The sequence below is a fragment of the Osmerus mordax genome, chromosome 6 (assembly GCF_038355195.1).
Source record: "Osmerus mordax isolate fOsmMor3 chromosome 6, fOsmMor3.pri, whole genome shotgun sequence".
NCBI lineage: Eukaryota > Metazoa > Chordata > Actinopteri > Osmeriformes > Osmeridae > Osmerus > Osmerus mordax.
The window spans coordinates 10,988,968-11,002,150 of NC_090055.1; the positions used below are offsets into that span (position 1 = coordinate 10,988,968).

General features: G+C 42.5%; 1 protein-coding gene across 1 annotated transcript; it reads right to left on the reverse strand.

Moving 5' to 3' along the window:
• Positions 1-123: 123 nt before the first annotated feature.
• On the reverse strand, positions 124-13,094 carry myo1eb (myosin IEb). The gene is made up of 27 exons (XM_067238320.1): positions 12,883-13,094; positions 10,952-11,089; positions 10,556-10,645; positions 9,735-9,829; positions 9,545-9,632; positions 9,202-9,291; positions 8,896-9,027; positions 8,551-8,685; positions 8,274-8,406; positions 7,816-8,012; positions 6,492-6,572; positions 6,165-6,251; positions 5,962-6,048; positions 5,641-5,808; positions 4,986-5,071; positions 4,768-4,849; positions 4,362-4,567; positions 4,028-4,172; positions 3,807-3,921; positions 3,207-3,376; positions 2,895-3,040; positions 2,635-2,781; positions 2,284-2,441; positions 2,005-2,079; positions 1,650-1,869; positions 1,089-1,264; positions 124-778 (listed from the first exon to the last, which is right to left on the reverse strand). Exons 1-27 carry the CDS (start codon positions 12,883-12,885, stop codon positions 702-704), a joined length of 3,327 nt encoding a protein of 1,108 aa, XP_067094421.1. The 5' UTR covers positions 12,886-13,094; the 3' UTR covers positions 124-701.
• Positions 13,095-13,183: the final 89 nt, after the last annotated feature.

Consider the following 13,183-nt stretch of genomic DNA (forward strand, 5'->3'; position numbering starts at 1 on the left):
CTAGTAATTCGCAACAAATGTATATTATTGATCATTTAATTGTTTCTCACAATGTAGCCTACATTTGAAGACTTTACGTATTTTACCGGGTCCGTTGTCCGTGTGAAAAAAGAGAATAAGATAAACATCTAAACGTCTTTATTTTATGCTCTTCTAGACAATATACAATCAAATAAAACGTGTTTTTGCTGAAAAATAAAATCTTACCAACTGACATAATAGTAGGCCTAACTATAATGTCGATATGCATTTCAAGTTGTGCAGGATGCTAAAGCTCCCTTGATTTACTTTGCTATACCATAGTTGTGTTAATTTCATACATATAGGACCACATACAAACAATTGTTTGATATGGTTTTAGAAAAACAAAATACCAAGTTAATAAAAATGTTCCACATGTATTCCACCTTCAAGGACTACGTGACCCATATTTGCTTTTATATAGAAATGTGGCAAACCAGATTGAACAAATTACAGTTTAATTTCCATTAAACCAGTCTAAACGGGTTATTCGAAAGTTCTCAATATGGTTTTGAACATTTTCCCTGCTAAAATAGACCCCCCTAAAAAAAAAAAAACCATTGGAGTACACTGCAGAATGTTTGTTTTTTTGGCAAGACCATGATTCCATGATGTAAAGTCCTGTTGTTTTTGTCTCTACTGTTTGTGTTATAATAAAGCATCAATTTTTAAGGTTTCAACTAGATCTTCTCGACATAGTTTCCAGGGAACATGCCTTCTCTCCCTCGCAGACGACCATACCACCAGCCCGAGGGATCTGTCAGTGTAAGATATAGGTGTGTGAAATGTAATGTAAAGTGCAGATCAGGACCTTAATTGTTTTTGTTAATGAACTATATACCTACTGTTCAATACAGGTACTTTCATAAGACATGGATTTTTGGTATGACGTTGTACACTTTTACTCACAATGTTGTCTTAGGCAGTAGTATGTGTGGGCATGTAAACATTTCTGATACCTGTTACTGAATGGTTACTGCTGTTTGCTTGAAAACATTGGTCCTGTTTATGTCTGAAACTGAGCCATAGTAATGGGCTACTTAGGCAGTACTCAATAGAAAGTGTACCTTCAGTGAGGACCTCTATGACGTCGTCTGGGTTGAAGCTCAGCTCATCTGTGTCCTGAGCATCGTAGGCGTAGAGCGCCCTGCACTGTGGGGTGCGAGGTTTAGGCCTGGGAGCTGGTTTAGGGCGGTTAGCTCCTGGGGGAGGCTTGTACTCCTTTGAACGTCGACGATGAAGACTAAGAAGAAGTGGGACAAAGACAGAAAGGAGAAGGGAAAGAGAAAGAACATGCTGAACATTCCTCTCATCACTATAATTGGTATAATTGTCAATTAATTGCTGCTTTGGCAATATTAACACATTTATTCCATGACAATAAAAGCTTTTCCTGAACAGAACTGAAAGTGAGAGAGAGAGAGAGAGAGACCATAGAAAATAGATAAATGTATAGAAAATACATTTAACTTATGTTAGTATTTAATAGTTGATGTTAGAACATTAAGTAACTCAAAATACTTCAAGAATAAACACCAATTGTGCAAAAGAAACCAAAGTACTTACTGAACATTCATCAGTTCTGTAAAAAAACAGACATCTCCATGTGGTATTCTCCCTCCACTTACCCAGCGACCCCCTGATCAGGTACTCCCATGAAGCCCATGTCGGCCTGGCCGAGGTTGCTGTTGTTGGAGCGCTTGGAGGGCTGCCGGGAGCCCAGGTGTCGAGGCAGGCTAGGCTGATCCATACTGGCCTGCTGACGCAGCATTGAACTCCTGGACGATGGCGGGCGGCCACTCTGGCGATCACCTCCAGCACGGCTCCCACCTCTAGTCCTGGGGGAGCCTGCGATGCACAGAGGAACCGGGTTCAATTCCCTGCTTTGTTGTAACTCATCTCTTGTACTGTGCTGCGTTGTAAACTAAGTGGCCATGCACCGTAAAACCTGGTTTGATGTGTTACTGTGTTAGCCTTTCTCACCACGTGAGTACTGTCCTGATCCAGGGGTCTGGTTGTCCATGTAGCGACTTTTCCTGTTGTCCCTGCGTGTCGGCCCTAAAACACAAGAACCAGATGGGTGCTTTAAAAAAAAAATGGTGTAGAAGATTATTCAGCTATTTACTTAATAATTCCATAAACAAATGTTAAAGCATCAGTTTGTATCTATGCATACAGAAAATAATTCATAAAGATGTATTCTTAGAATCAGAGACGTTTACGGCTGGTCACAGTCCTGAGACTTGATGGGTTTTGACTCACTGGAGTTCTTGGGAAGTCCGGGTCCGATGCTGATTACGAGGACCTTATTGCTGGGCTTGAGAACTACGTCGTCTCCCTGGCCCGTCTGAAACTGGATTTGTCTGGAGCCTGCTGCCCCAAAGGGACCCCAGCCACCTTTCTTCACCTTAAACTCCAGTCTGGAGTGCAGAGAGAGGGGGATGAGGGAGAGATGGGGGACACACAAAGGAAGGCAATTTATTGAACTCTGAAGCTCCCAAAGACACCTAGATTCACAATGGAACAAAATTCTTTAACAGAACTACATTCCTAGCTATAACCGGTACGATAAATATTGGGTTGGTGTGATGATAGAAGCAGCTATGGACTAACAGGTTGTTGAACTTGAGAGGAAGTTTCCGAAGGGTCTTCTCCTCATAGCGCTTGTAGAGCAGACTGAGGAACTCAGTCTTGAAGATGCTCTGGAGGACGCTGTCATAGTGCTCCTCGTGGACGATAAAGAAGTCATCCTGCAAAGTACTGTGGGAAGGGGGGTCAGAATAATAGGTGAGGTAAGGAGGGATGAAAACGTTGAATGAAGTAGCCATTTCTTCTTGTGTGTAAAGTTATGGTGACTTGTTAGAACTTGGTACCTGAGAGAGATGGACTGGATCTTGTCAATCTCAATCTGTCTCTTCAGAACCTCGCGGATCTGCCCCTTGTCTGGGCCTTGCTTCACCTTTTCTCGACCAATCATGTACAAGAACTTAGGGGTCAGGATGAGGTCACGCTTCACAGTCTTTATGAGAGAAAAAGAGAGATAATGAGAGTGAGAGAGTGAAGTTTACACTGTAGATATTCAGTGACAAACTTAAAAGACATATCCATTCCTATTCATCAAACTGTGCATCACAGTCTCTCAAGAATAAAAATTAAGGCACAAAAACGGACGGCCCCCAGCTTACCTTGAATCTGCGGTCATATTTGACGACCACATCCGCAAAGTCGATCCTCTCACGGCGGCCCACAAACTGGCGGACCTCGGGGTGGTTGTCTGTGCCAATGTAGTCACCCACAAAGTTGCGGTTGAGGCTGTTTCTCCTTCTCTCCTTCTTGTTCAGCAGGATGTCGGAGGCTATAATGCACACCATACAGTTATCAACTACTTAACAGTACATACACTATTTACAGAAGTATTTATGAGTACATAGAATGAGGTAAGTATAGAGGGGCAAAATTCTTCATATTTGAGGAATTTTATCCTCTCACTTTTGACAACCGTTCCATTGCTCCATCTATTTGTACAGTTAAAACACAGCAAGCTACATACCATGTTTGGGAATAGCATATAAGCACCGATGTATGCAGTGTAGTGTGTTGTTGTAAGGGTACATCAAAAGCACAAAGCACTGTTGGTTTATCTTATAATGGAAATGTACATTGGACTGTCACAGCTCAATGCGAATCCATAGAATGATTCAAAGGGTAACCAATACACAGCTTAATGATGATAATAATGTTGAGTATGGTGATGGTGAGGATGATGATGGTGAAGATGATCTTACCTTCCTCCCTCATGCGGACGTACTTGCGCACAGCGATGTGTTTGCGCCAGGCCTTCTGGATGACACGGGCGTAGCCGTTGAACTTCCTCTCCCGCATCTCTTCAAGCAGGAACAACTGTGCTCACACACACATAACAGTCTTCAATAGATAATAAATAAATAATAGAGCCTTGTATAGGTGCAGGTGAAGATGAGTTCAGGGGCCATCGACTTGTACTCACTGACTCTGGGGCTTTGATAAAGATCTTGGTCTTGCCCAGCTGGTACTGGTCCTGGTCCATGTTGACAGACTTCAGCAGGTGGAGAACACCCTGCCGTTCCTCCCCCTGCCACTTGGGCCATGTCTCTTTGGTCAGGATGGCATACCTGACACACGCACACCACCACACACAAATATTGACCGAAGCACCATAAAAATTTGTGCACTAATAAACAACCGAGTCATTAATTACCTCTTCCCCCAATTCACACAAACACATTCTGTAAACACAGAACATTCCAACAGACTTTAGTTTCCCCCGAAAAAAATCCCCAAGCTGCCACCGGTGACCTCACCTGTGCAGAAACTTAGCAAAGGGCCGCCGGAAGGCATAGCCCGCCCTGCGCACTCGGATGTTCTCGCGTAGGCCCAGGTACTCCACCTGGTGCTTGGCTCGCGAGTCCTCCCAGTCTCTCGGTTTCTTGGTCTCGTTGGGCTTGATGCAGCGAATGTAGTGGGGCGTGCACTTCATCAGCGTGCTCACCAGGGTGTTTGCTTGTTTCTGTGTGGAACAGTAAGAAATGCACGTGTTACTGAGAGGAACGGGTAATCTCACTCCTCTCCTCAGTATAAATATCCCCCACACGTACTGCACACCATTTAATTGTTAGCTAGGTGACAATATCCTTTGGGGTTATTACTTAAACCTGTTGGATCGGGTTATGACAACAACAAAGTACATTTGTCAATCAAAATAGATACCTTGATCTTGTTGCTAGCTGTGGTTGGACGGCCCTTCTTCTCTGCCTCAAGGTTTTCTTTGAAGAGGTCTTTTATGAAGACACTACCCAAATGGGAGCACAAGACAAACAGAAAATACATAACGCCTTTATTTAGTTAGTAGTTCTTGTCCTCAAGAAGTAATTGGAATATAATTTGCTAAGTACATACACCCAATATGAGCATATTCTAACTCTTACAATTCGCTGCTCTGCATCAGTTCGAAGATGTCAGGGAAAAGCACATCCCGATTCCTCTCACAGAAGCCACTGACTGTGTACGACACCTAGGGGAAACAGACTTGTTAGCCAGGACATAGAACATGATCCATATATCTCTGGTGATTATAGAATGAACACAATATTGAATGCACCAAAATATTGCATAATGTACAAAGATTATCATATTGGACGATAGCTGGTAGCTTAGAATAGGCTCTTGCTTAGACACTACTAGCTCGGAGTAAGGTGTAGCTGCTGTTTCTGCCTCAGTGTGATGTACAACAATAAGTGTATGTACAATCACCTTTCCAGTAGGTGGCTCACTTCACCACCAGTTACATATGTTGGCAGACCTGGTCAACAGTTCAGATTAGAGTTCTGATTTGACTACATTTTCAACAGCTAAAGTATGCACTAAAGCGCTTGCTTTCACAATCATTTGATCGTCTCAAAGGGGTGGGGGAAGTGAAAAAGTTAGAATGTATGTTCTCTATATATAGTATTAAAAGAGAACCTGGTCCGGGTCAATTGGAACCACCAGGGAAAAATACTTGAGAAGTGCATTTTATTGACATTTATTTCCCAATATTTGCCAAATGACATTTGACACCGGTCTGACACAAGGTGTCCTTGCCTTTCCCGCGTAGTGGTGAACAATGAATCCTTTATTCCAGCTGTTAAAGTGTTCATGGGTGCCAATCTGGGATTGGAGCTTCTGGACCAGCATCTGGTCAGCGCCGTCGCCCTTGGCATGCATGGTGGCACACACGTCGTCCAGGACACTCATGATGCCAATCGGATTCTGTGGCCGTGAGGGGAAAATGTCAGTGACGCTTCATCATGGACTGCAGCAACCTATACAGGTGTGCTAAAGGGAACTACTGTACGTCTTTAAAAGTGCCATACTTTGTCTGCATGTGATTGAAAGTGGTGCTTTATGTTGGGTAACGCTCACCAATTTGGACTCGATGAGGTCACACACTATTTTATTGTTGAAGTATTCGATCGGGGTCCACTTGATTCCTTCCTGTACATACTCCTCCTGCAAAGGCAGAGACAATTGAGTGTGTGCGTGCCGGAAACGAGACTCTTTACTACATGAACACATCTGCATGACACAACGCATGCAGATGTGTCGGAGCATCCAGATCATGTTACCTGCTCAGCCTTTAGTGTGAGCTCGATGAAAATCTGCTGCAGCTTCTCGTTAACGAAGTTGATGCAGAACTGCTCAAAGCCGTTTTGCTATTAGAAAAACAATAGATTATTACAATGTATAATTGAAAAGAATATATATATATATATATATATATCAAAATTGTAATTTACTGCAGACAGTGTTCAGCACACATTGCGTGCTGCCGGAATGTAAGGGTCAGCTATTTTTTGACACAAATAGATTAGATACACCTATGATCTATGTGTCAACCTGTGAATGTCACTACTGTAGGGTTACAGAAATAAGGGCAGGAAGAAGGTGTTTACCTGGAAGATCTCAAAGCCATAGATGTCCAAAACACCAATGTTAAACTCCTCATGATCTTTCTGCATGGCCTTGTTGATAGACTGGGTTTGAAACAGAAATAATGTGGGAGAAGGGGGAAAGAGATAAGGGATGAAGAAAGGGAAAGGTTGGGGTGGGAGGGTAGAAGAAAAAAATTAGAGAGAGAAATTGAAAGATATAGCCTAGGTATGGGGAAATGGCAAAAAATTATAAAAACAATTTCTACAAAGAAAATGGAAGAGGGAGGGTGAGAGAGGAAGGAACATGGGATTTAACATGCACATTGAAAATAATCCGATTTTCACGTTAGGGGTGGGCGGTATACCGGTATGAACGCGAATACCGGTATTGCGTTGTGCCATGATATGGATTTTGCCATGTCATGGATATCACAATATATTAATAAATGTATTAGTAAAGAGTTTCTGTTTGGTATAAAATATAAGTCAAGTGATACTGCCTAGTGGGCTTGTTCAAATTTGTATCTTTTACCAAAAAAAACATGCAGCATGGACACTGCACGCATTGTGCCAGCCAATGAAAGTCAACAAACAAGCTAGCCCAACTCCAGAGGAAGCAAACATTCATATGAGCAAACTACTTTTGTTGGCAAGTGTAAGCCATTAATGATGTCTGAAAATAACGTCAGTGGGGTTGATTTGCCGAACAAAGAAGTGATAAACCTTTTAGGCCATACCGCCCAGCCCTATTTCACGTCCATCTACACTTGTAAATATTTCACGTGGGGCCGTGCAGAGCAAAAGCATTTACTGTTTATCTACTCTGCACTTTTTAAATTATTCCTAAAAGGCATGGCAAACGTAATGTGTAGCTATAACAGCAATGTCCTTGTTTGAAAACAAGACCTGACATGCGGAAACTGTGCTCTTTCTTAACGCATATCATTAGACGTGCCTTATCTTGTGTCATCCAACAAACATGCACGCACACAAGAACAACTGAATAATGAGTATGAGACTGAATTAGAAATTAAGAGGCTTTAAAAAGCCGACAAATTCCTTTTCTTTGTGTCCCATAGCTGAAGGGCAAAATATAATAAAAGCTATAACTAATCTAACTAAGTAACACCTTACTACACCAACATCCTCAATATCACATGTAGATTAAAATTTGCAGATAAAGATACTGTATATGCAGTTTTATCTTATGGCTTACTCATGGCCCCTAAAAAGCTAAATTGAGCATTCATAGATAGGTCTCTCTCAGTTCAACCAAGTAAACATCCATGGAGAGTTAAATCTAGAACGAAAGAGTAAACTGTAAAGTGCCAGGAGATGTACTCACGTCCACAAGGTAGTCGAAGAGACGGGAGTAGAGGGCCTTGGAGAGGGCGTCGCGTGTGAAGCAGGCCTGCTCCGTGTTGAGGGTGACGGCGATCGTCTCAGTCTTGCCCCCCCATTTGCTGTCCATGATGCGACTGGTCAGCTTGTTCTTCAGGCCCTCCTGGGAAATGCCCAACAGGAAGGCTGGGAAAGCCAGGACTGGAAGAGAGGAGAGATTAGAAGGAGGGGTGAGGAGAGGTTGGAAGGAGGGGTGAGGAGAGGTTGGAAGGAGGGGTGAGGAGAGACAGAACCATGAAAACACTGAGCACTCACATGATTGTCCTAAAGGAAAAAGACTAATTGATCAAATTGGAAACACCTGGACTATATCCCTCTCTACGTTTGTTTCAGGGAAACAAATTCACAGAATGTTCTAGGTGTCTGAATTGTGCCTGAATGTCTATGTGTTTGTTTACTCACAGTCCTCACTCTCCACCACAGCATAGTTGCCCTCTTCTCGGAAGGCAATGTTGCCCAGATGCAAGATGCCTGCTACGATCTGCAGCACTGTGTCCTGCTCATCCAGGGACAGACCCACAACAGACATGGCCTCCTGACAAACATGCACGCACACACACACAATCGAAAGAAGTGAGAACAGTCTTTGAACATTTTAAGAGAACAAAGTGAAAGAAAATCACTTGGATATGGATAAATAGAAAGCAACAAACAGAGAGAAAGAAAGAGATGAACAAACCATGGTGTCTGCAAACTCCTTCTTGTCATTGACGTCCTCTACAGTGTAGGTGCCGGACTGGTTGAGGTAGAGGTAGTAGTCTGGCGTGGTGATACCCAGGTTCTCCCTCTGCTCTTTACTTGCGCCCTCTAAGACCTGGGATCAAAAGGTCATTCGAAATCAAGCATACTGACATCATTTAGGTCCCACAGCAGCAATGTATCCGTGTCTGTTGTTGAAAGCTTCTGGACTAACTGTACAATGTCACAAATCCTTTTCACACATGAAATCTACTTAACACGTTGTTACAACACACAGTGTTTCATCTTCTCCCTCCCGGTGATGTGGTGACAAGCTGGGTCGTACCTGGTAGTAGATGTGGAAGTTCCTCTCTCCCTGGTTCTGAGACACCACCCTGGACTTCTCCAACAGGAAGTTAGAGATCTTCCCTCCGTCCGGCTCTCCTCCCCGACTGAACTGGATCTCAAAATACTTCCCCTGGGGAGACGGGGGTAGATTAAATTGAGGTTCATATCTTTGTGCTGTTCCTATCTTTGTAAATGATCAGGGAGTACAAATCTGAATTGTAATTCCAAAAACAAGGTTTTGAGCAGACAGCTTAGCGCTTCCTGTCTAACAACCAGTATTCTGTGGAGTTCTGATTCTACTCACAAAGCGACTGGAGTTGTTGTTGCGGACTGTCTTGGCATTCCCAAAGGCCTCCAGCAGAGGGTTGGATTGAAGAATGATATCTTTCACATGCTGGGAAAACCCAAGGACAAGCATGATTAGCACAAAAGATGAGCACAGATAGATTTTAGCATCATTCATCATCTTTATATAATTACTGTTTTTATGTTTAATTCATGTTTCAGTCATTTAAACAAGAAGTGGTCAGAGTAATCTGGGTGTATGACACAGTTACATATCATGGCTATTTTATTTGAGATTAATCAATGATCATTTTATTTCATGCTTGACTGTGAAGGTGTAAAAATAGAGAAGAAGCCTGCACCTGAACTTTGGCACCTCCACCTGACACTTTCGAGATGTAGCTCATGATGTACTTGGCTGCTACCGTCTTTCCAGCTCCGCTCTCACCACTGCACGTGGAATAGATGAAGGATGGTAAAAAGCTGTTAAAGCATGTCTGTAAATCTAAGATGGGAATCAAGTCCAAGAGCTGTTGGGTTGATTGGTCAGACCTGATGATGACACACTGGTTCTCACAGTCGATCATCATGTTGCGGTACATGTAGTCGGCCAGGGCGTAGATGTGAGGGGGATTCTCATACTGGGACTGGAGAGGAAGGGAGCGGGGATTGAGGGGGGGTCATATATTTGATAACAATTAGCACCATCATTATCATCTTTTCATATACACATATATGTAAAAATGTGTGGGGGGGGGCATGCTTTATTGAATTGTACAGTTCAAGGTAGACAGGAAAAGCAGGTTAGAGAGAGAGGGGAGGACATGCAGCAAGACATGCTGGGCCGGATCCAAGTCCAGTTCAGCCACAGGGTGCACCGCCCCCCACCATCATCTTTAACATTATCATCATTATCATCTGATCTTCTGTGTTCTGCCGACTAGAACCGAATATTAGCTCCCTCTTGTACACTGTGATCTTTACCAAATTTCAAGTTTCAAGCACTGCAAAAATCAACTGCACTTCATCGACTGTAACGAGACAGACCAGTTTCCTGGAGGGGATTCTGTCATTAAGAAATTGTGTTCAAACCACTAGTAAACTCTACATTGCAATGGTCACCGGTTTCTGTTGACTTCTAGCCTTGTTGTTTTTTTTCCACAATAAAAGAACTGGAGCAGGCAGTGAGGTGTGGAAATTAACATAGATCAGGTAACTTATTAACTGTGCTTAATGGTCATGGGCGAGGCTGACAGACTGGATCTGAGCCAGCCTGGAAGTGACCTTAGCTTCACAGTGGAAAAGCCCTACACCATGAGAACCAAGAACGTTATTCACTTCCTGAATTATAACATTGGTGTGTGTGTACTTACAGCTCCTTGGTACAGCTCCACCTCTCTATCAGTGAAGTATGGCAGCTGTTTGAAGGGGTTGACTGAGATCAGCACCGGTCCTATGTATGTCTAAGCACAGCAGGTCAAAGAGGAGCAACCAACAAGCCAGAATCATATAGTCTCAATTATATCTGATAAATACATCCATGCCACCTTCTGCCAAATGTGACATGGAGGAGCTTGTTGAGACACTAGAACATGTGCTTGTGTACTGTGTAGCCTATCATTAGGGCAAATCTCTTAACAACAGGATTGTGTTGGGTGGGGTCAGAACATGTGTATGTGTGTGTGTGTGTGTGTGTGTGTGTGTGTGTGTGTGTGTGTGTGTGTGTGTGTGTGTGTGTGTGTGTGTGTGTGTGTGTGTGTAAAGGATACAAAGATGTAGTCGTCCATGTATCTCTTCTTGAGATTGTCCGTTATGGCTTCTTCATTGATCTTTGACAGCAGGACCATGTCGTCCACCCCGCTGACCTTGACATTCTGGGTCTGCCAATGGTAACGCTCCTTACTCCCCTGAGAGGAGAGGAGGGGAGGGTCAAATAAAAAGATGAGGGTATGAAGAGATGAGGATGAAACAAAAGTGTCGCTAAACAGTTTGGGATTTTGAAATTCTGGTGCTCTAGCAACTGTTAATATTAAAAGTCAGTCCCTCGCTTTCCCTCCATCTTTTTTTAAATAATCCTGTCTTTTAGTAAGCCTGTATACTTAACACTCATTAAGCATAAAGTGCGTAGCATTCGGTCTCGCACAAGCAGACTGGACAATAGTTTCTATCCAAGGGTCATCAGGCTTCTGAATGGACATTGATTTCTCACTAGTCACTTTACATTGATACATTTTTCACTAGTCACTTTACACAGTGTCACTTTCAACTCAAGATTGCACTATTGCACTAACTGTACCCCACTTGTCTTAGGTTAGTATAGGTCTTAGATTAGTATAGGTCTTGTCTAAGGTTAGTATAGGTCATTATGTGTATTAGAGGTCTAGTATATTGTATATTGCATACTATTTTGTATATTAGGATGTTTATTATTATGATTGATTTTTATTTTATCTTATTTTATTTTAGATCATCATAGATGTAATCTGTTCTTAGTACTTATATGTTATCTTATGCCAGGTTGCTTGCGTTGTCTTGTCCCAAGAATTTCAGTGCCCAGTCTGACCTTGTGTTGTTCTGTGCACCTGACAATAAAAACTTGAAACTTGAGGTGCAAACAAGCTAAAAGTGGTAACAGGTGAACCCACCAACAATCACTGTACCACCCATCATTATGTGGATACATTTTAAGATTCAGAACCACATAAAGATCTCCCTATTTCAAGTGAACGACTCGACCTTCTCTCATTTCTTTGGGATACATGATCTTTATGCATCAGTCCCCATTGGGATCCTGATGAGGTCAAGTGACAATAATAACATCAAGAATGACCAACAAAAGGTTTCTGGTATCAAAAATTGCAGCCTGCAGGACAGACAACCAAACCCTGGCACATATATATGAAGTAAAAACAATTTTAAAAAAAACTAATTGTAACTTATTAACCCTTTTTAATGGAAGCCACAGTAATTATAAAACACTGTCACCTGTGTGTGTACTGTATGTGTGTTGCATTGGGTTTTGAGGCTACCTTTTGTATTGGTAAGCTGAGAAGACAAAACTGAGCATGTCACTATGGTGCAAAAGTCCAGTCTAGTCATTGCAGGGCCAGTCACAGTTCTCTGCTATTTTTAACAATGAAAGAGGAAGACAGGCTGTTTTTACCAGGGCACAGACGACAGTGGCTCACTGATGACTTTAATTCCATAAGAGGACAGAAATATTATGAGCTGAGTAGGCTCCATTGGGCCTGGAGAGACAAAACTGACCAAATTTTCTCATCCAGAATTCTCAACATTCCTTCCCCTCTCCAGCCTGGTGTGGATAACCCTGCCCAAACACGTTTGTCCCTGCTGATTCATTTGCACCCACAGCACTTGATTTTTTTTTTTATCCCGTCAGATGAGTTTGTCCCAAGTTAGTACTCAAGACCGCATTCTGAAATATCTGCACCCAACTCTTAACTCAAGTTAGTAAGATCACAAGAACTTGCGGAACTTAAATGGCTGGACTCAGGCGAGGGGCTTTTAAAATTCGTGCACTGTGCAATAATTGCAAATCTGTTAGGAAATGCATGGATTTGACTGACCAATCTGTAAGTGTATCATAATTCAGGATGACCGCATATTGTGAAACGACGAGCTACTTTTTGTTTTCTAATAAATGTAGGTGCGTGTCGAATAATGTTAAAACAAATCTTACCATTATCCCTTCTTTGCAACTTCCTGCTTCAGTGCGTGAATGCTAAGAAATTCACCTTCCCTTCCTCGAGCTGTCCAAGGAGTGTCCCTCGAGGCAAGTTGATTGTCATATCATTGTAAAGCTGCTAAAACGTAAAAATCGTATCGTCCATAATATGACTGTCACAGTAAAAAAAAAGTCTTACAAACATCTAAAACGCTCTTCAAACAAGTGAAAACATAAGAAAATTCAAAGGAGGTGGGGTACAAGATCACCGAAACGTCTGCTTAATAGCGGCATGTGTGGACAGGTAGGGGATATC